The 22289-nt window shown below is 49.1% G+C and overlaps 1 protein-coding gene across 3 annotated transcripts; it reads right to left on the bottom strand.

Moving 5' to 3' along the window:
- Nucleotides 1-9660: 9660 nt before the first annotated feature.
- On the bottom strand, nucleotides 9661-12530 carry LOC140419991 (uncharacterized). Of its 3 annotated transcripts, none has more exons than XM_072504028.1 (2): nucleotides 12262-12530; nucleotides 9661-11167 (listed from the first exon to the last, which is right to left on the bottom strand). In XM_072504028.1, exon 2 carries the CDS (start codon nucleotides 10896-10898, stop codon nucleotides 9954-9956), a length of 945 nt encoding a protein of 314 aa, XP_072360129.1. In that variant the 5' UTR covers nucleotides 10899-11167; nucleotides 12262-12530; the 3' UTR covers nucleotides 9661-9953. The 3 variants fall into 3 exon arrangements, with proteins under 3 accessions (XP_072360129.1, XP_072360131.1, XP_072360130.1); XM_072504030.1 differs by having other exon boundaries at nucleotides 12372-12530; XM_072504029.1 differs by lacking the exon at nucleotides 12262-12530 and adding an exon at nucleotides 12118-12249.
- Between the last annotated feature and the right edge of the window lie 9759 nt (nucleotides 12531-22289).

The following is a 22289-nucleotide window of genomic DNA, read 5'->3' as shown; positions in this document are numbered from 1 at the left end:
AACCCTATTTGCCAATGACTTTTCGTGACCCCTTCTAGCCCTCCTGACTCCTTGCTTAAGTTCCTTCCTACTTTCCTTATGTTCCACACAGGTTTTGTCTGTTCCCAGCCTTTTAGCCTTGACAAATTCCTCCTTTTTCTTTTTGACGAGGCCTACAAGGACAGAGGGTACCACCGGTGGATATATTTGTGGACCAGAAGTTGTCTAAAAAGAAAGGAACAGTTGGAGATAGTTGGGGTGGTGCCTGCGACACAGGAGAAGGTGGCGGACGGTCAGGGACTGATCCTGCCCTCTCAATGGTCGACGGAGCAGCTGGTGGGCTTTCTGAACAAGAAGTTCACCCAGCAGAGGAAGGAGAATCTGAAGGACCTGGCTAGGGTGGTGGACCTGATTAAAAGCGGGATCGAACGTCTGGAGACAAGGCTGGAGGCCCAGAGCCAGGCGATCTGGAAGGTGGAGGAGATGGTGGGGTAGCACAAGAAGCAGCTCACTTCAATGGCAGCGGAGATGTGGTTGATGCGGGATAATCAGAGGTGGCTGCAGGACAAAGTGGAGGACCTGGTGAATCGGTCTCGCAGGCAAAACCTGCGGATCATGGGACTCCTGGAGGGCAGCGAGGGAGCGGACGCTGGCACGTGTGAGGCTCGCTTGTTTGAGAAGTTGCTGGGTGAGGGGACATTTGAACGCCACTTGGAAGTGGATCGGGCACACAGGGCGCTGATGAGGAAGCTGCAGGGGAGCGAGACGCTGAGGGCGGTGGTGGTGCGGCTGCACCAGTTCCTGATAAGGAGCGGATCCTGAGGTCAGGCAGGCGAGGTGATGTACCTGGGAGGGCAGTGAAATCCGCGTGTACCAGGACCTGGGTGCAGAGCTGGCCAAGAGAAGAGCGGGCTTCAACAAAGTGAAGGCGGCCCTCTTTAAGAAGGGGGTGAAATAACTTCCGGATGCGGCGATGCGGAGCTAAGCCGCACGATTCGGCAGCTCCCACGATCATGGACTTTCGGGCTCTCTAGAGGAGCCCCAACGGGAATTTTTTGAAGACGTTCCGTGTGGGAAGGGAAGAGTGAGGTCCTCCTTCACTGTTTATGGATCAGACAAGAAGTGAAACGGCCAAAAAAGCGGCGTTGGAGCAACGGGAGAAGCAAGGGAAGAAAAACAAGATGGCGGCGGCCGGAGATAAAGTGGAATGTGGGCCGGAGCTGCAAGAGTTCATTAAGCGCTGTTTTGAGGAGCTGCGGAAAGAGATGCTGGCGCCTATGCGGTCGGCGATTGAAGGATTGGGGATGACCCAGAAGGCCCACGAGGTAAAGATCCAGGAGGTGCAGAAAAAAGTTAATGGGAACGAGGATGAGATCTTGGGCCTGGCGGTGAGGGTGGAGGTGCACGAGGCGCTGCACAAGAGGTGGGCGGGAAGATACGAAGACCTGGAGAACAGGTCGAGGAGAAAGAATCTTCGGATCCTGGGCCTACTGAGGGAGTGGAGGGGGCCGATGCCAGGGCATATGCGAGCACGATGCTCGAGTCGATGATGGGCGCGGAGGCCCCTTCGAGGCCTTTGGAGCTGGATGGGGCACACCGGGTGTTGGAGAGGAGGCCCAAGGCTAGTGAGCCGCCAAGGGCTATTGCGGTGAGGTTTCACCATTTCACGGACAGAGTGAGGGTCTTGAAATGGGCCAAGAAAGAGCTGAGCAGCAGCTGGGAGAATGCGGAGATCCGAATATACCCGGACTGGAGCACGGAGGTAGCAAAGAGGAGAGCGGGTTTCAACCGGGCCAAGGCGGTGCTGCACCGGAAAGGAGTGAGATTCGGAATGCTGCAGCCAGCGCGATTGTGGGTCACATTCAAGGATCAACATCACTATTTGAAACGCCTGAGGAGGCTTGGACCTTTATTCAAACTGAAAAGTTGGACTCAAACTGAGGGTTTGTGAGGGTGGGGGGGTGTTTGATGTTTGTTGCACATGGGGTGTTAATCACGCGCAGGAAATGTTCTACGGGCTGGGGGATGGATGGGGATGGGGAAAGGGACCGGGTGAGTAGACCGTACGAGACGGTGGGCGCTGGTGCTGGAGGGAGAGGAGGCTCGGGGATGGGGGAAATGAGACAAGGCCGCGACAGGAGCTGTGGCAGAGGGGGCGGGGCAGGCTTAGGAAAGCACGGGCTTTTTCCCGCGCCAGGGAAAGACGGGGGGGGGGGGGAACGGAGGAGCGAACACTGATTGGGAGATTCCCACACGGGGGGTCAATGTGACGGCGGGGGAAGCCGGGGTCAGCAGGCGTCAGCTGACTTACGGGAGTGCTATGGGGGGAGCAAAAGAGCTAGACACGGGTCTAGCGGGGAGGGGGGGGGGAAATAGGGTTGCTGCTGCACTGGCCGAAGGGGAATGGGACACAGAAGAGGTGGGCGGGGGTCGCCCATCTGGGGGACTGGAGGGTGATGGCGGCGCGGGCATGGGACTGGCCTAGAAAAGGAGATGGCTAGCTGGCGGGGGGGGGGGGGGGGTGGCCCCCTCCGGCTGATAACGTGGAATGCAAGGGGCCTGAATGGGCCGGTAAAGAGGGCCCGAGTGTTCGCGCACTTAAAGGGACTGAAGGCAGACGTGGTCATGCTCCAGGAGACACATTTGAAGGTGGCGGATCAGGTCAGGTTAAGAAAGGGATGGGTAGGACAGGTATTCCATTTGGGGCTGGATGCGAAGAACAGAGGGGTGGCAATATTGGTGGGGAACAGAGGGGTGGCAATATTGGTGGGGAAGCGGGTGTCATTTGAGGCCAAGAATATCATAGTGGACAATGGAGGTCGATACGTGATGGTGAGCGGTAAGTTGCATGGGAGGTGTGTGGTATTGGTAAATGTATACACCCCGAACTGGGATGATGCCGGATTCATGAAGCGCATGTTGGGGCGCATTCCGGACCCGGAGGTAGGAAGCTTGATAATGGGTGGGGATTTTAATACGGTGTTGGACCCAGCACTGGCTCGCTCCAGATCTAGGACCGTAAAGAGGCCGGCTGCGGCCAAGGTGCTTAGGGGGTTTATGGATCAGATGGGGGGAGTGGACCCGTGGAGGTTTGCCAGGCCGCAGGCCAGGGAATTTTCTTTTTTCTCCCACGTGCACAAAGCCTACTCCCGGATAGATTTTTTTGTTCTGGGCAGGGCGCTGATCCCGAAAGTGGAGGGAACGGAGTATTCGGCCATAGCCATTTCAGATCACGCCCCGCACTGGGTGGAACTGGAGTTGGGAGAGGAGAGGGACCAACGCCCGTTGTGGCGGTTGGATGTGGGACTGCTGGCAGATGAGGCGGTGTGTGGGAGGGTGAGGGGGTGTATTGAAAGGTACTTGGAGGCCAGCGACAACGGGGAGGTGCGGGTGGGGGTGGTATGGGAGGCGCTGAAGGCGGTGATCAGGGGAGAGCTAATCTCCATCAGGGCTCATAGGGAGAAGATAGAGGGCATGGAAAGGGAGAGGTTAGTGGGGGAGATTTCAAGAGTGGACAGGAGATACGCAGATGCCCCTGAAGAGGAATTACTTAGGGAAAGGCGCGCCTCCAGATGGAGTTTGACCTGTTGACCACAGGGAAGGCAGAGGCACAGTGGAGGAAAGCGCAGGGGGCAACGTACGAGTATGGGGAGAAGGCGAGTCGGATGCTGGCACACCAGCTCCGTAAGAGGATGGCAGTGAGGGAAATAGGTGGAGTCAAGGATGGAAGGGGAGCTACGGTGCGGAGTGCGACAAAAGTAAATAAGGCATTCAAGGCCTTCTATGAGGAGCTGTACAGATCCCAGCCCCCAGCGGGGGAAGAGGGGATGAGACGATTCTTGGACCAACTGAGGTTCCCGAGGGTGGAGGAGCAGGTGGCGGCTGGTTTGGGGGCATCAATTGGGTTGGAGGAGCTGAGCAAAGGTCTGGGGAGTATGCAGGCAGGGAAGGCCCCGGGACCGGACGGGTTCCCGGTTGAGTTCTGTAGGAAGTACGTAGACCTGTTGGCCCCGTTGCTAGTGAGGACTTTAAATGAGGCAAGGGAGGGAGGGACCCTGCCCCCGACAATGTCGGAGGCCACCATCTCTTTGATCCTGAAGCGGGACAAGGACCCACTGCAATGTGGGTCGTACAGGTCGATCTCGCTCCTCAACGTGGATGCTAAGTTGCTGGCAAAAGTGCTGGCTACGAGGATCGAGGACTGTGTCCCGGGGTGATTCACGAGGACCAGACAGGATTTGTAAAGGGCAGGCAGTTAAATACCAATGTGCGGAGGCTCCTAAACGTGATAATGATGCCATCGGTGGAGGGAGAGGCGGAGATAGTGGCAGCTATGGACGCGGAGAAGGCCTTTGACCGAGTAGAGTAGGAGTACCTCTGGGAAGTGCTGCGTAGGTTTGTGTTCGAGGGAGGGTTTATTAGTTGGGTTAAGCTCCTTTACAGAGCCCCGGTGGCGAGTGTGGTTACGAATCGGCGGAGGTCGGAGTATTTTCAGCTGTATCGTGGGACGAGGCAGGGGTGCCCCCTGTCCCCCCTGTTGTTTGCATTAGCAATTGAACCCTTGGCCATGTCATTAAGGGAGTCGAGGAAATGGAGGGGGGTGGTCCGAGGGGGAGAGGAGCATCGAGTGTCGCTTTATGCAGACGACCTGTTGCTGTATGTGGCAGATTCAGTGGAGGGGATGGTGGAGGTCATGCAGACTCTAAGGGAGTTTGGGGATTTTTCGGGCTATAAGCTTAATGTAGGGAAGAGTGAGCTTTTTGTAGTACAGTCAGGAGACCAGGAAAGGGGGATAGACGATCTACCGCTGAGGAGGGCGGAAAGGAGCTTTCGGTACCTGGGGATCCAAATAGCTAGGAGTTGGGGGGCCCTACATAAACTGAATCTGACGAGGCTGGTGGAGCAGATGAAGGAGGACTTCAAACGATGGGACATGTTGCCGCTCTTGCTAGCGGGTAGAGTGCAGTCGGTCAAAATGGTGGTCCTCCTGAGGTTTCTTTTTGTGTTCCAGTGCCTTCCAATTGTAATCACCAAGGCCTTTTTTAAGAGGGTAGGCAGGAGTATGATTGGATTTGTGTGGGCGAATAAGACCCCGAGAGTAAGGAGAGGGTTTCTGGAGCGCAGTAGGGACCGAGGAGGGTTGGCGCTGCCGAATCTGGGTGGCTACTACTGGGCAGCAAATGTGGCGATGATCCGTCAGTGGGTGATGGAGGGAGAGGGGGCGGCATGGAAGAGGTTGGAGATGGCGTCCTGCAAAGGAACGAGCCTGGGGGCGCTGGTGACGGCACCGCTGCCGCTCTCGCCGACAAGGTACACCACGAGTCCGGTGGTGGCGGCAACGCTAAAGATATGGGGCCAGTGGAGAAGGCACAGGGGTGCAATGGGAGCCTCGGTGTGGTCCCCGATCAGAGATAACCATCGGTTTGTCCCAAGAAGGATGGACAGGAGGTTTCAGAGCTGGCATCGGGCAGGGATTAGAAGAATGGGGGACCTGTTCATTGATGGGACGTTTGCGAGCCTAGGGGCACTGGAGGAGATGTTTGGGCTACCCCCGGGAAATGCTTTCAGATACATGCAGGTGAGGGCGTTTGTGAGGCGACAGGTGAGGGAATTCCCATTGCTCCCGGCACAGGAGATTCAAGATAGGGTGATCTCGGGTGTATGGGTCGGAGAGGGCAAGGTGTCGGCGATATACCAGGAGAGGAAAGAAGAGGGGGAGGCGTTGGTAGAGGAGCTGAAGGGTAAATGGGAGGAGGAGCTGGGGGAGGAGATTGAGGAGGGGCTATGGGCTGATGCCCTAAGTAGGGTTAATTCCTCTTCCTCGTGTGCCAGGCGCCTAATACAATTTAAGGTGGTTGATAGAGTGCACATGACGGGGGCGAGGCTGAGTAGGTTCTTTGGGGTGGAGGACAGATGTGGGAGGTGCTCAGGAAGACCGGCAAACCATGTCCATATGTTTTGGTCATGCCCGGCACTGGAGGGGTTCTGGAGGGGAGTGGCGGGAACAGTATCTAAGGTGGTGAAAGTCCGGGTCAAGCCAAGCTGGGGGCTCGCACTATTTGGAGTAGTGGACGAACCGGGAGTGCAGGAGGCGAAAGAGGCCGGCATTCTGGCGTTTGCGTCCCTAGTAGCCCGGCGAAGGATCTTGCTAATGTGGAAGGAGGCCTGGATAAATGATATGGCAGGATTTATCAAGTTGGAGAGGATAATGTTTGCCTTGAGAGGGTCTGCGCAGGCGTTCTACAGGTGGTGGCAACCGTTCCTAGACTATCTCGCGGAGCGTTAGATGAAGATCGGTCAGCAGCAGCAGCAACCCAGGAGGGGTGAGGCGGGGGGGTGGGGGGGAGGGGGGGGGATGTCTTGCATGGGGGGGGGGAGGGAGGGGGAAGGGGGGTCTGTCTGGGGGGTATTTGAGCAAGAAAATACATGAAGGATCTGGAAAACTGACATGTACGGGAGGAATCCAATGTACAAAGCTCTGTAACATATCGTTTTACTATGTTCATGTCTTGCTATGTGCGCTTTCTTTCTTTCTGTTACAGGGCGGGGGGAGGTTTTGTTTGTAAGGGTGAAAAATTGTGTTAAAAATCTTAATAAATATATTTTTTTAAAAAGAAGGGGGTGAATTTCGGTATGCTGTACCCGGCGCGCCTGTGGGTGATCTATAAGGGTCGGGAGCTGTACTTTGGGATGCCGGAGGAGGTGATGGAATTTGTCAGTGACAATGAACTGGCAGGAGAAGGGGGACACTGAATGTTTGAGGAGATGTTTGCTTTCTGTTTGTTTTTGTATTGTGTTTGGGACCATTGCTCGGAATCTGTTCTTGTTCTTTTCTTTGTGTTGGGTGGGTGTTGTTAAGTTTGCACTGGGAGGATGTTTGAGCGGAGGGGAGGGGAATCAGTGGGGTGTAAGATGCTAGGTGCCATGGGTGGGGGCTACCAGACTTGCTGGGTGGACTAGCTCACGGAAGCACAGTGGGGGGTGAGCAGGTGGTTAGTGTGTTGATGGGGTTTGGTGTTGTTATTTTGTGATGGGGGAGAGGGGGAGGTAGTGCTGACAGGGGAGGGGTCAATGATGGTGGGTGCCTGAAGGTGGGCCTGATTACATGGAACGTGAGAGATATGAATGGGCCGGTCAAGAGGGCCAGTTTGTTTGCACATTTAAAGAGTCTAATGGCGGACATAGCTCTGTTACAGGAGACACATATGAAGTTTGGGGGTCAGACTAGGCTGAGGAAAGGGTGGGTAGGGCAGGTATTCCATTCAGGATTAGATTCTAAGACGAGGGTTATGGCAATTTTGATTAACAAACGGTGGCGTTCGAAGAGGCTGACTTTGGGGGGGAGGTATCTGATGGTGAATGGGAAATTGGAGGGGATGCTGTTGGTGTTGGTGAATATTTGTGCTCCGAACTATGACGATGTGGAGTTTATGAGGTGGGTGTTGGGGAAGATCCCTGATCTGGACTCGGATCAGTTGATAATGGGGGGGATTTGGACCCAAGGTTGGATCGGTCGAGTTCGGGGTCTATGAGGGTGTCGGCGGAGTGGGTTTCTGGAGAACATGGGGGGGGGGGGGGGATCTGTGGAGGTTTGGTAGGCTGAGGGCAAAGGAATTTTTGTTCTTTTCACATGTACACAGGGTGTACTCCCGAATTGACTTTTTGGTCCTGTTGGTGGGGCGAGTCGATGTGGAGTAGTCAGCGATTGTTGCATTGCAGCGATTGTTGCATTGGATCATGCGCTGCATTGGGTTGGCTTGCGGGTGAATAAGGGAGGGGACCAGTGCCCACAATGGAGGCTAGATGTGGGGCTTTTGACAGACGAGGAGGTTTGTGAGTGGGTGAGGGAGGCCATTAGGGGGTTTGTGGAGCGAAACGACACAGGGGAGGTCTCGCGGCCACTTTGCGGGAAGCATTGAAGGCAGTAGTGAAGGGGGAGTTTATCTAGATACGGGCGCACAGGGGGAAGGCAGTGTGGCTGGAGATGGAAAGGCTAGTGGAGGTGATCCTGCAGGTGGACAGGAGGTATTCGGAGGCCCCGGAGGCGGGGCTGTTGAAGGAGCGGCAGAAGCTGCAGATGGAGATCGGATTGTTAGCCACGGGGAAGGCGGGTGGGGCAGCTGAGAAGGGCGAGAGGGACGGTTCATGAATATGGGGAGAAAGCGAGCAGGATGCTGGCGCACCAGCTGAGGAAGCAGAAGGCAGCGAGAGAGATCGGGAAAGTGAAGGACGGGAGGAAATGGGTAGTGGGAGAGGGGGTCGTGTGGGAGCGGGTGGAGGCAGCCTTGTGTAAGGACTCATGTTTAGGGGCACTGTTAACGGCACCTTTGCCGTTCTCACCGACCAGGTACTCCATAAGCCCTGAGGGTGTGGGGACAATGGCGGCAGCACATGGGGCTGGAGGGGGCGTCAGTGTGGGCACCGATATGTGGTAACCACTGGTTTGCTCCAGGGGGGCTGGATGGGGGTTTTGGGGGTGGCAGCGGGCGGGGATGGAGCGATTTTGAGGATTTGTTTATAGATGGTGGCTTTCCGTGTTTGGGAGAGTTGGAGGAGGAGTTTGAACTGCCTGCTGGGAATTGGTTTGGCTACTTGTAGGTGAGGGACTTTGTGCGGAGGCAGGTTTCAACCTTTCCGTACCCACCGCCCCAGGGGCTACAGGATAAGGGAGTGTCAAAAGCGGGAGTGGTGGAGGGGAAGGTATCGGAATAAAGAACAGATAAACGCTAGATGTGATATATGTAAGAAATATAGAAGAACGCCATCCCAACCCATAGAGAGTATGCCCTCAGTGAAAGATTTTAATGAAGTTGTAGCCGTGGACCTTCTGGTGAGGGATAAAGAAAAGAACATTTTCATTCACACTTTGTCAACTTGGCAACTAAGTAGGGTCAGTCAATAATTCTACACAGTAAAGAAAAGAAAATAATTGTGGACAAACAAGACCGGACGGCAGCTTTGGTGTTTTAGAGGCTAAGCACTGAAATGAACGATCCTAAAATTGAAGAAACTATTGCAGCAAACAAAACTTTGGCAAAATTAAAATTGGAGAATTGTGTTTTGAAATTCCCATCTTTAAGTAAGATTAGACAATGGAAACTGATTGTTTACAGGGACACATCTTATGCTAATCTCTGTGATGGCTTTTCGAGTGCAGGAGGATTTATAGTTTTCCTCCAGGGGGAGAAAGGTGAATGTTGCCCTTTGACACGGGAAACTAAAATGATAAGAAGAGTGGTAAAAAGTACATTGGCAGCAGAGACACTTGTCTTTGTGGAGGCAGTAGATATGGCATTTTTTATATCCAAGATCCTGGCAAACATTTTCAATGGAACAGGACATTATGGGAACAATACATATAGAATGTCACATAGACAATACATATAGAGTGTCACATAGACAATAGATATAGAGTGTCACATAGACAATATGTCCCTTTGGGAGAATGTCCTCTCTGCAAAAAGCTTCAATGAAAAGAGACTGCAGATTAACATAGCGATCCTAAAACAGATGCTCGAGAACAGGGAGATTGACAAGATCAAGTGATGTTGATAGCAGTTCCATTTATCTGACTGTCTGACATGAAAAGGGGCAAGTTTGAAGAAGTTATTAGAAATTGTTAAAGAGGGGAGTCTTTTCCCTTAAGGAAGAGAATGTGAGGGTGGATATTAAAAAAAAATGTTTTAAGAACAAGGAATAGGGTGCATTTATTGTCAAAACGAAAATAGATACATTTGTATAATTTGTTGTGGTAATTTACATCAAACTTAGAAATTATTATTTGCAAATCTGTTAGGAAAGAGTTAATGTTCCCCAGTGCTTAAATTTAGTTGCTTAATCGACCACATTGTTTGAGAGATTGCAAATATGTGTAAAGGGGATACAGGTGGAGGAGAAGTGATTGTAGAACACAATAAAATTGGAGTTGAAGAAGACTTGCTTTCTAGTTCTTATCACAGAGGTTCCATCTGAGTTTAACACCGATGTCTCAGCAGGTGGGATGACCGAGCAAATCCCTTACCACACTTAAAACAGGTGAACAATCTCTGCCCGGTGTGAATTCGCTGGTGTATCCGCAGGTTGGATGAATCCCTGAATCCCTTCCCACATTCAGAGCAGGAGAACGGCCTCTCCCCAGTATGAACTCGCTGGTGTCTCAAGAGGCTGGATAAATGACTGAATCTCTTGTCACACACTGAGCAGGAGAACGGCCTCTCCCCACTGTGAATTCGCTGGTGTCTCACCAACGCGGAAGAATCTCTAAATCCCGTCCCACATTCAGAACAGGTGAATGGCCTCTCCCCAGTGTGAATTCGTTGATGCATTTGCAGTTTGGTCAGCTGAATAAATCCCTTCCCACACTCAGTGCAGGTGAATGGCCTCTCTCCGGTGTGAACTCGCTGGTGTTCCAGCAGGTTGGATGACCATCTAAAACTCTTTGTGCAATGAGAGCAGCTGAATTGTCTCTCCCCAGTGTGAACTCGCTGGTGCGTCAGCAGGTTGGATAACTGAGCAAATTCCTTCCCACACTCAGAGCAGATGAACGGACGCTCCCCAGTATGAACTCGCTGATGTTTCTGCAGGGTGGATGAATGTTTGAATCCCTTCCCACACTCAGTGCAGTTGAACGGCCTATCCTCAGTGTGAGTGCGCTGGTGTCTCAGCAGGTGGGATGACCGACTGAATCTCGCCTCACACTCAGAGCAGTTGAATGGTCTGTCACTCGTGTGAACTCGCCGGTGTGTCAGAAGGTGGGATGAATTTGTGAATCCCTTCCCACACACAGCACAGGTGAATGGCCTCTCCCCAGTGTGACTGCGTCGATGAATTTCCAGCTTTGATGGTGATATGAATCTCTTCCCACATTCCCCACATTTCCATGGTTTCCCCATGGTGCAGGTGTTCTTGTGGCTCTCCATGTTCAACAATTAACTGAAGTGTCCACACACAGAACTTGTGGACGGTCTTTCCCTGCTCCAAAGGGTAATGGTTTTTTCAAGCTGTGTAACTGCTTAAAGCTGGAATTCTCACACTCGGGTGTGTGTGTCTCGGTACTTTCCCAGTCACACTGATGTTCAAAAACTTCTGAATCAGACAAACATTCCTGATGAGTTGCGTGACTCTTTCAGATCTTGATGAAAAATTTTGGTCTCCATTTCCTGTCTGAAAATTCTCTCCTTCTGATATCCTGCAAAAGGAGTTTACAAAATTCATCACTGTGAGTAGAGGATAGAAATTTAGAACAGGCAATTCTAGTTTTTGTGGAACATTCAGTCCTCTCATTCCCCAAAAGTAAATCTCCATCCAACACACTCTCCCTCCATTCTCATTCTGTTACATCTAATATACACCCTCCCAATCCTCCTAAAGGAGTGATTCATAGCCTGGAGACAGACACACAAAAATCTTAATATAGGCTTTACGTTATATGTTGTGTTGCCCTATTATGTATTTTCTTTTCTTCCCATGTATTTAATGATCTGTTGAGCTGCTCGCAGAAAAATACTTTTCACTGTACCTCGGTACACGTGACAATAAACAAATCCAATCCAATCCAATACAGATATATTTCTATGTACATCATGAGCTGCACAACAGATTTTGAGATACAGGACTGTATATCCTAATTAGAGATATAGTGCGGGTGTGAGGAAGAACTTTATTTAGACATTGAGTGGGCAAAATCTAAAAATCACTTTGTACGCCAGTGGTGGCGGTGAATAAGAATAATTTCAAACTGCAATTAATCTTGCAGGAGAACGGGGCTATAGTGGGGAATGGAACTGACTGGATTGTTGTACCCAAATTCGGCATAGGCTCTGGTTACTGGATGGACCCTGCCTGTGCCACAATGAATCGACGCCTGGAAATATATAATGTAGCTACAGTAGAATATTACAAGACTAAAAATAATAATAAATATCCTTAATTACAGAACCATCAATAATCTATCGAATCTGTATCATATAACACTAGACATATCTCTTCCGATATGAATTTACTGTCCCCCTTAAATGTCAGCCCTTTAATTGTGAACATTAGGAAAGAGACCATCCTTTTTAGCCGGACAAATAAATGTGTTAAGCTGAGGGAGCAAAGGTCTTTAAGAGAGAGAGAGAGAGAGAGACCTGGACCAACCTTTCCAGAGTCTGCACCATCCCTGGATTCACTTCCTTCCCCTTCAGTTGCTGCAAGTGACCAATTGAAGGTCAGAATGAGAAAAGAAATGGAAAGGGGGAGAAAAGAAATGGAAAGGGGGAGAAAAGAAAGTGTGTTACTCACAAATGTTGGAGACAGGAGGCGATTTCAGTCTGTGTGAAGCTCAATCTCGTTCTGATTGGCTGGAGGTCAAAAGTCCTTCCGGTGCTCTGACTCTTGCCATTGGTCAATACCTCAGTAGGAATGTCAAGGGCGAGCTCGCCTCCGCAACTTCCCCTTTCCTTGGACATGCGCAGTCCTCGGCCGATGGGAATGGGAAATCATCGAGCGGCTTCTCGCTGTGGCCGGAGCCGTCACCCGGTTGCCTGGAAACCTTGTTTTGCGAGGTGTCAGGGGAGCGGAACATTGGCTGGCGGGCGGCGGGGGCGGGGGCGCGCGGGGGCGGGGGCTCAGCCACGCTGGGCCTGCGCATTGGAACCCAGAGACGTCATCAAGGAGCAGCATGATTCCAATAGGCTGATTCAGGCAGGGCTAGATTGTGACGTCCAATGCGGAGGTTGGGCAATGAGTTTCAGATTAAAGCTCCCTCTTCTGGGCAACATCTGGGAGCAAATCAATGTCTCCCCCTTTCCATTTATTTTCTCACTCTGGTCAGACATTGGTGACTTCAATAGGGCAGGTCTCTGGAAAGGTTGGTTCTCTCTTAATGACATTGTGATACTTGAGTAAGAGTGTTCCTGTGCACTGACTGTGCAAAGAATTTAACCAGTTACACAGCCTGAAAAACGTCACACCATTCACAGCAGGGAGAGACAGCACACGTGTTCTGTGTTTGTCTGGCCTTGAGCTCATCTTGGAATTTGAGTGACACAAGAACGTTTGCACCTTGGAGAAACCTTGGAAATGTGGAGACTGTGGGAATGGATTCATATCCCCATCTCATCTTGAAATTCATCGACACAGTCACACTGGGGAGAGGCCGTTCACTTGCTTTGTGTGTGGGAAGGGATTCATTCATTCATCCCACCTAGTGAGACACCAGCGAGTTCACACTGGAGAGAGGCCATTCTCCTGCACTGAGTGTGGGAAGGAATTTATAGCTTTATCTGGCCTGCTGACACATCAACGGGTTCACTCTGGAGATAAACCATACCCCTGCTCTCTGTGTGGAAAGGGCTTCAGTCAGTTATCTCACTTACAGATACACCACAGAGTTCATACTGGAGAGAGGCCATACACCTGCTCTCTATGTGAGAAGGGATTCAGTCAGTTATCTCACTTGCAGACACACCAGCGAGTTCACACTGAGGAGAAGCCGTTCATCTGCTCGGAATGTGGGAAGGAAGTTAATGATCCATCTAACCTGCGGACCCACCAGCGAGTTGACACTCGGGAGAGGCCGTTCACCTGCTCCGAGTGTGGGAAGCTATTCACTCAGTCATCTCACCTGCTGAGGCACCAACGAATTCACAAGTGATGATGGGGGTTGGATTCTGCTGTTAATCACAACCAGGACTGAACGATGTTCATTTTGAAAGTTGATGAAGTCGGAGGGTTTCTTTTTGTTGGACTGGTCCTTCCCTCAATTTTCTTCCAGTGGGCTGATGCTCTTTGAGCCTGGGAGAGCACATTTCCACTGAAATGATCCCTAAAATCGGATGAAGGACATTTATTTTATCCTGGAGAGTAAATAATGATTTCCTACCACTACAGGTAGATCTGCCCAGAGGGCAGATTATCGACTTCTCTGGGAAAAATTAAGCTGTCAGCAGTGGGAGGGGCAGGGGCGGGGGGGGGGGGGGGGGGGGGAAAGGTGGGGGAGGTTAGGGGGAACTGGGATTTGGGTGTCGTTGATGTAAACCATGTCGACTAGGGCTTTGTTGGTTGGGTGTGTGTTGTTCATTTTGTTATTTTATTATCTTGTTAAAATTGTTACAATTCTAATATAAATGCCTCAATACAAATATATATATATTTTTTTAAACTACAGGTAGATCTAAAATTTGTCACTTTTCCATTTGTTGTCCGGTGAATTATCAGATACTTTGACCAGTTTATTATTAAATATTTTACCCAGTTATCCTTACTTATGAGACGAACAAAGGACAAAACAGATTCATGGGTTCACCCAATTTTATTCACAATTCTCTGATTGTTTTGCTGTTCTTCTGTTTTATTTGGGCATTACAATCTTCAACAGCACTCACACTGAATATGACTCAGACTCACATCTGAGCTCCAGGTATTACCCGCACTTCGTGAAGTAAGCTGGCCAGGCCAAGATCACTCGATGTGGATACCTTCTTCTCTGAGCTCAGAGCCCAGGGCCCCTTCTTCTTGTGATAGTTGTGCCTGGGAGATTCCCAGGTTGTCACTCGCGACAGGTTTCAATGTTCCTTCTTCTATACCAGTTCTGCTAGCACTGAGTTGTAAGTACACACCCATAACTGGCCTGAGTTCTATTGTCCCATCCAGACTTAAACTCAGAAATAGGAATAAACAGGATACTCCTGTTCACCCAGGGTGATTCAAACAAGATCCATTGTCCTCTGAAACACTCTTGGCTGACCAGCTATTAGTCCATTATGGAGTCTGATATCATTTGCATGCTGTTAAGTTGATTACTTCTGCCTCGTAGTTAATTAGGTATTCATAATATGTTTTTTTTGCCCTTTGTGTAAAACTGTTAACTACTGTAAGTGGGAATCACAAAGTTCCATATAGTGTAATGAATTTCTGTACTGACCTGGGTGCTCTGGCAGATGTCCAGTATCGAATTTAGCCAGGGCCTTATTTGGCAGTTCCTATTTTTTGGCCTATGTGTGTTTTTCTTCCTTGTCAACCTGTTCCCAGTATCACATTTCCCCCTTTGATCCCATAAATATAAACGTATGGGGCCACTAGTTTGGGCAACTGTATTTCCCAGTGTGAGTCCAAGATACATCATTTCTTTACATTATTCAAAACGTATTCAATTACATACTTAGTTACAGTTATTAAAAGCTTGTTTAATTATGTATTTTTATATTTAGAAACAAATCCCTACGTCTCATTACCTATTCCACATTGAATCTCTCTTCCATTTGCCTTTTTCCATCTCTTAAACATAATTATCATTGAAGCTTGATGTATAGTTACAAGAACAACAGCAATAACAAAATGCAATGTGACCTGTATCCAAGGGTGTATGTCCATATTAGAGGCCCAATCCCAAATATTGTCCGACCAAGTTGTCTCCTTTGTCTGCTTGATGTTATTATTAATCTCCTCAGTTTCCTGTTCTACCTGAACATGTGTCTTGTAGACCCTTTTTTATATAATAAACATTTTATTGAGGTAGTTCTGGTCTTACAACAACAACAAAATAAACAATGTACATGAATCTATAAACATAGTGCAAAAGATGTCTCCCTCCTTTACAGGTCCCACCTTTATTAACCCCCTACTCTAAACTAACCTAACCCCACCTCCTGCTGACGATTAATTTTCCGCAAAGAAATCGACGAATGGTTGCCACCTCCGGGCGAACCCTAACATTGACCCTCTCAAGGCGAACTTGATTTTCTCCAAACAGAGAAAGCTAGCCATGTCCGCTAGCCAGGTCTCCGACTTTGGGGGCTTGGAGTCCCTCCATGCTAATAGTATCTGTCTCCGGGCTACTAGGGCAGCAAAGGCCCGAACGTTTGCCTCTTTCTCCTGATTCCCGGATCTTCTGACACCCCGGAAATCGCCACCTCTGAACTCGGTGCCACCCTTGTTTTTAACACCGTGGACATGACATCTGCAAACCCCAGCCAAAATCCCCGAAGCTTCGGACATGCCCAAAACATGTGGACATGGTTCGCTGGTCCTCCCGCACACTTTGCACACTTGTATTCCACCCCAGAGAATCTGCTCATCCAGGCCCCTGTCATGTGAGCCTGATGAACGACCTTGAATTGTAATCAGGCTGAGCCTGGCACATTGACTCTGCTCAAAGCGTCTGCCCACAGACCATCCTCTATCTCTCCTCCCAGTTCCTCCTCCCACTTGCGCTTCAGCTCCTCGGTCTGCGTCTCCTCTGACCCCATAAGTTCCTTATAAATGTCGGAGACACTCCCCTCTCCCACCCACCCTCTGGAAACTACCCTGTCCTGAATCTCCCTTGGTCGTAGGAGCGGGAAGGTTGACACCTGTCTACGTAGGAAGTCCCGCACCTACAGGTACCTGAATTTGTTTCCCCTCGCCAACCCAAACTTCTCCTCCAGCGCCCTCATATTCGGAACGCTCCCCTCTATAAACATATCCCCCATCCTCTCAATCCCTGCTCTCTGGCATGCCCGGAACCTCATATCCATACTTCCCGGGGCAAACCGGTGACTATTACAGATTGAGAACCAGACCAATGCTCCATCTGCTCCCATGTCTCCTCCATTGCCCCCAGACTCTCAGGGCTGCCACCACCACGGGGCTGGTGAAGTACTGTGCCGGCGGGAACAGCAGAGGCGCAGTTACCAATACACCTAAACTGGTGCCCTTGCATGAAGCCGCCTCCATACGCTGCTATGCCGACCTCCCCCCCCCCCCCCCCCCCCACCCACTTCCTGATCATGGCTATATTCACCACCCAGTAATAGTTACTGAAATTTGGCAGCGCCAGCCCGCCATTTCCCCAACTCCGCTCAAGCATTACCTTCCTTACTCGTGGGGTATTGCCCGCCCAAATAAAGCCAGTGATCACTTTGTTAACCCGTTTAAAAAAGGACCTCGGAACAAAAATGGGGAGACACTGAAATACAAACAGAAATCTCGGGAGGACCATCATCTTCACCATCTGCACCCTCCCAGCCAGTGACAACGGAAGCGCGTCCCATCTCCGAGAATCGTCCTTCATTTGGTCTACTAGTCGGGCCAGATTTAATTTATGCAGCCATTCCCATTCCCGCGCCACATGGATGCCTAGATACCTAAAGCATTTCCCCACTAATCTAAACGGTAGCTCCCCCAATCACCGTTCCTGTCCCCTCGCCCGGACCGCAAACATCTCACTTTTCACCACATTTAGCTTATACCCCGAAAACCAGCCAAATTCCCCGAGAATCCTCATGATTTCTTCCATCCCCTCTATTGGGTCCGATACATACAGAAGCAGGTCATCTGCATAAAGTGAGACCCTGTGCTCCACTCCCCCCCCCCCCCCCTCTCCAGCCCCTTGAAGCTCTCAGAGCAATTGCCAGTGGCTCTAATAGCTAGTGCGAACAACAGTGGGGAGAAGGGGTATCCGTGTCTCGTCCCCCGGTGCAGTCTAAAGTAGTCCAATGTTGTCCTATTCGTCCGTACACCTGCCACAGGAGCCTCATACAGCAACCTGACCCAGTCAATAAAGCCCCGCCTAAATTCAAACCGTCCCAGTACCTCCCACAGATATTCCCATTCTACCCGATTCAAAAGCCTTCTCTGCGTCCATTGCGACCACTACCTCCACCTCCCTACCTTCCGGATAATAGAAAGATCCTGAACAGTCCCATTGTTCTGCTCCAAGGAGCAATTTACATAAATGGTTAAATCCAATAAAATTAACCCAATAAAAACAATAACCAATTGTCTGATTACAACAGGTCTTATTCAGATCAGGGAATGTTAATTCAAGAGGTAAACGTGGGATTTGTGAGTAATCTTGGGCGTTGCAAGTTGGACTCTAGTCATGGAGATACTCAGTGCTCCTGTGGCAGGATTTTGGGAAATCGCTGTTTCACACCCCTACCTGGGGTGGTCGGTCAATTGAAGGGGTGAACAACACCAGATCCATTCGAGTATTGCCCTCTGTAATTGTTTCTCTGGCACCCAAATGTATATGTACCTCCCCAGTTGCCCCCTCCCCCACAAACAGATGCCTACTTATGTGTTAAAAATAATATTGCCAATTGTACAGAGTTGCTGTTGTTGAGCTAGTGCATAATACCCTACCAGCTATTTTATTTTATTATTTTTTGTTTGTGTGTGCTCTTCTATATATATATATATATATATATATATGTATATTTTATTCTGTGTACATAACAGTAAATATACTTTGTTCAAAAACCCACTGAAAAACATGTTTAAAAAAAGATTGAAGGGGTGAAAGTCGTTCATGTTTTTTAAATAAACATTGATATTGTTAGCTGTCTTCTCAGATGGTGAAGTCACTTGAACTAAAGCATTGATAGTATTTGATATTTCACAGTTCTGTCTTGCCAGATGTTTAAGGCTTTTCCTAACTAAACCTTTAGGAGAGTCAATTTAGAATAGAGCAATTAGGCACCTGTAACTAAATTATACTAAGCCCAAATATTAATTATCTGCTCGTTCAAACGGAAAGACAACAAAGAACAAAGAGAAGTACAGCACAGGAACAGGCCCTTCGGCCCTCCAAGCCTGTGCCGACCATGCTGCCCGTCTAAACTAAAATCTTTTGCACTTCCGGGGTCCGTGTCCCTCTATTCCCATCCTATTCATGTATTTGTCAAGATGCCCCTTAAACGTCTCTATTGTCCCTGCTTCCACCAGCTCCTCCGGTCGTGAGTTCCAGGCACCCACTACCCTCTGTGTAAAAAAGCTTGCCTCGTACATCTCCTCTAAACTTTGCCCCTCGCACCTTAAACCTATGCCCCCTAGTGACTGACCCCTCTACCCTGGAAAAAGTATTTGACTATCCACCCTGTTTATGCCCCTCATAATTTTGTAGACTTCTATCAGGTCGCCCCTCAATCTCCGTCATTCCAGTGAGAACAAACCGAGTTTATTCAACCTCTCCTCATAGCTAATGCTCTCCATATCAGGCAACATCCTGGTAAATCTCGTCTGCACCCTCTCGAAAGCCTCCACATCCTTCTGGTAGTGTGGCGACCAGAATTGAACACTATACTCCAATTGTGGACGAACTAAGATTCTATACAGGTGCAACATGACTTGCCAATATTTATACTCAATGCCCGGCCAATGAAGTCAAGCATTCCGTATGCCTTCTTGACTACCTTCTCCACCTGTGTTGCCCCTTTCAGTGATCTGTGGACCTGTACACCTAGATCTCTCTGACCGTCAATACTCTTGAGGGTTCTACCATTCACTGTATATTCTCTACTTGCATTAGACCTTCGAAAATGCAAAACCTCACATTTGTCCGGTTTAAACTCCATCTGCCATCTTTCCGCCCAAGTCTCCAAATGATCTAAATCCTGCTGTATCCTCCGACTGTCCTCACTGCTATCCGCAATTCCACCAACCTTTGCGTCATCCGCAAACTTACTAATCAGACCAGTTACATTTTCCTCCAATTCATTTATATATACTATGAACAGCAAAGGTCCTAGCACGGTTCCCTGGGGAACACCACGAGTCACAGCCCTCCAATCAGAAAAGCACCCTTCCATTGCTACTCTCTGCCTTCTATGACCTAGCCAGTTCTGTATCCATCTTGCCAGCTCACCCCTGATCCCGTGTGACTTCACCTTTTGTACCAGTCTGCCATGAGGGACCTTGTCAAATGCCTTACTGAAGTCCATATAGACAACATCCACTGCCCTACCTGCATCTCTAGAAAGTTTCACAGGGATGATACCAGAACTGAGAGGGATTAAGTTACAGGATATGTTGAACAGGCTGGTAATATTTTCTCTGGAAAAGAGAAGGTTGAAGACTGACCTGATAGAGACTTTAATGGGCGTAATAGGATTGACATCATCAAGTCATCACTGTAATTATAGGATAGAAATTCAGAATTGATAATTCTTGTTGTCACAGAAATCCTTCTTCCGAAACTATAAATCTCTATCCCCCACACACTCCCTCCTCCCAATTGATTTCAACACTAATTAATCCCACTATCCCCATAGAACATACAACATACAGTGCAGAAGTACTTCCTGCTTTTTCCCCAATTCTCCTCCTGGAAGGTGCTGACTCTCGGGTTCAGTTTCACTCTCACCTGTTGCTCTCCCCAATATGTCACCCAGGTGTCTAAATCTTTACACCTGAAGTTAACAAACTGTTTTACTAAGGGGGGGCGTCATAATCCAATCCAGTGACTACCCCCCCCCCCCCCCAAAGTCCCAAGTCCAAGGAGTTTGGAGACTGGGCTCCGAATGAGTAATGGCGGCCGAAGCCCCCATAATGCCCCGCGCTGCGGAAACCACTCTATCCGCCGTGCAAACGTGCGGCCCGCAACTGTGCACGCCCAAGGGTGAGGGGAGCTTGCGCATGTGTGGGGGAAGAGTTGGAGGACCAGGACAGTCAGAGCGCAGACGTTGTGTGAATGAAGACTGAGCTTCACATCGACTGAAACGTCCTCCTGTCTCCAACATCTAGGAGTAAAACACTTTCTTTTCTCTCCCTTTCCATTTCTTTTCTCATTCTGACCTTCAATTGGTCACTTACAGCAACTGAAGGGAAAGGAAGTGAATCCAGGGAGGGTGCAGACTCTGGAAAGGTCGGCCCAGGTCTCTCTCTCTCTTAAAGATATTGGCATCCTTTGCTCCCTCAGCTTGACATATTTATTTGTCTGGCTAAAAGGATGGTCTCTTTCCGAATGTTCACAATTAAAGGGCTGGTTTCCCCAGGAGATGGCTGACATTTAAGGGGACAGTAAATTAATATCAGACAGAGATATGTCTCATGTTGTTATATGGTACATATTAATGATAATAATCTTTATTGTCACAAGGAGGCTTACATTGAAGTTACTTTGAGAAGCCCCTAGTCGCCATATATGTATTATTTATGGTTCTGTTATAAAGTACATTTATTTCCAGTCTTGTAATATAGTACTGTTGTTTTGTTATATATTTCCAGCCTCAGAGCATTGCAGCACAGAATGAGTTAGTCAGCAACTCGAGTCGATGCCAACTCTCTGTCGAGCAATTCTGTCAGTCTCACATTTGTCCAATTCTGTAGCCCTGCAGTGCCCTTCTAATTTTATTGCAAAATTATTGATCAGCTATTTGCAGGCAAGGGGACAGCTGGCAAGTGGGAGTCTTTCAAAAAGGTGTTAACTAGGGTTCAGGGTGAGCACATTCCTCTCAGGCTGGTAGAGGAGGGAACCTTGGATGACTCGGGATATTGAGGCTGTGGTCAAAAAGGAGCCATATGGCATGCATACGCAGCTGGGATCAAGTGGATCCCTTGAAGAGTGCAGTGTTTGTCGGAGTAGAGTTAAGGTAGAGATCAGGAGAGTAAAAAGGGGACATGAGATTGTCTTGGCAGATGAGGCAAAGGAAAATCCAAAGAGCTTTTACAGATACATAGAGGGTAAAAGAGTGACTAGGGAGAGGGTAGAGCCTCTTAAGGATACACTAGGTCATCTATGTACAGATCCACAAGGGATGGGAAAGGTCCTAAATGATATTGGCCTTCTGGAAGTTTAAATACAACACATCTACTGGTCCCCCTCTATCCACTCTGGTTGAGACTTCCTCGAAACACTCTGATAAATTAGTCAGACACGGTTTCCCTTTCACAAAGCCATGCTGACTCTGCTTGATTAGATTATGATTTTCTCAATGTGCTGCTATTATTTCCTAATAATTGATTCCAACATTTTTTTCAACAATAAATGTTAGGCTAATCGTCCTATAGTGTCTCGTTGTTTTCCTCCCTCCCATTCTGAATCGGGGGGGGTTGTCACATTGGCAGTTTTCCAGTCCTCTGGTACTTCTCCAGAATCCAAGGATTTTTGGAAAATTACAATCAATGCATCCACTATCCCTGCAGCCATTTATTTTAGGATCCTAGGATGCAGCCATCCAGGGGACTTATCTTATCCCCATTAGTTTGTCAAATACAACTTCTCCAATGATGGTATTTAATTGCTCCCTCCATATTCTTTAGTATTAATGGGATATTTTAAGTATCTTCCACCGTAAAGACTTTTGCAAAATATCTGTTTAACTCCTCTGCCATTTCCTTGTTCCCCATAACTGACACAGCGGCATGGAGGCACAGTGGTTAGTGCTGTTGCTTCACAGCTCCAGGGATCTGGATTCAATTCCCGGCTTGGGTCACTGTCTGTGCAGTCTCCACGTTCTCCCCAAAACAGTGTGGGTTTCCTCCCACAAGCCCCAAAAGACGTGCTTGTTAGGTGAATTGGACATTCTGAATTCTCCCTCTGTATACCCGAACAGGTACCGGAGTGTGGC

This window comes from Scyliorhinus torazame, chromosome 5 (genome assembly GCF_047496885.1).
Source record: "Scyliorhinus torazame isolate Kashiwa2021f chromosome 5, sScyTor2.1, whole genome shotgun sequence".
Lineage (NCBI taxonomy): Eukaryota > Metazoa > Chordata > Chondrichthyes > Carcharhiniformes > Scyliorhinidae > Scyliorhinus > Scyliorhinus torazame.
This window is presented reverse-complemented; position numbering and strand designations above follow the sequence as displayed.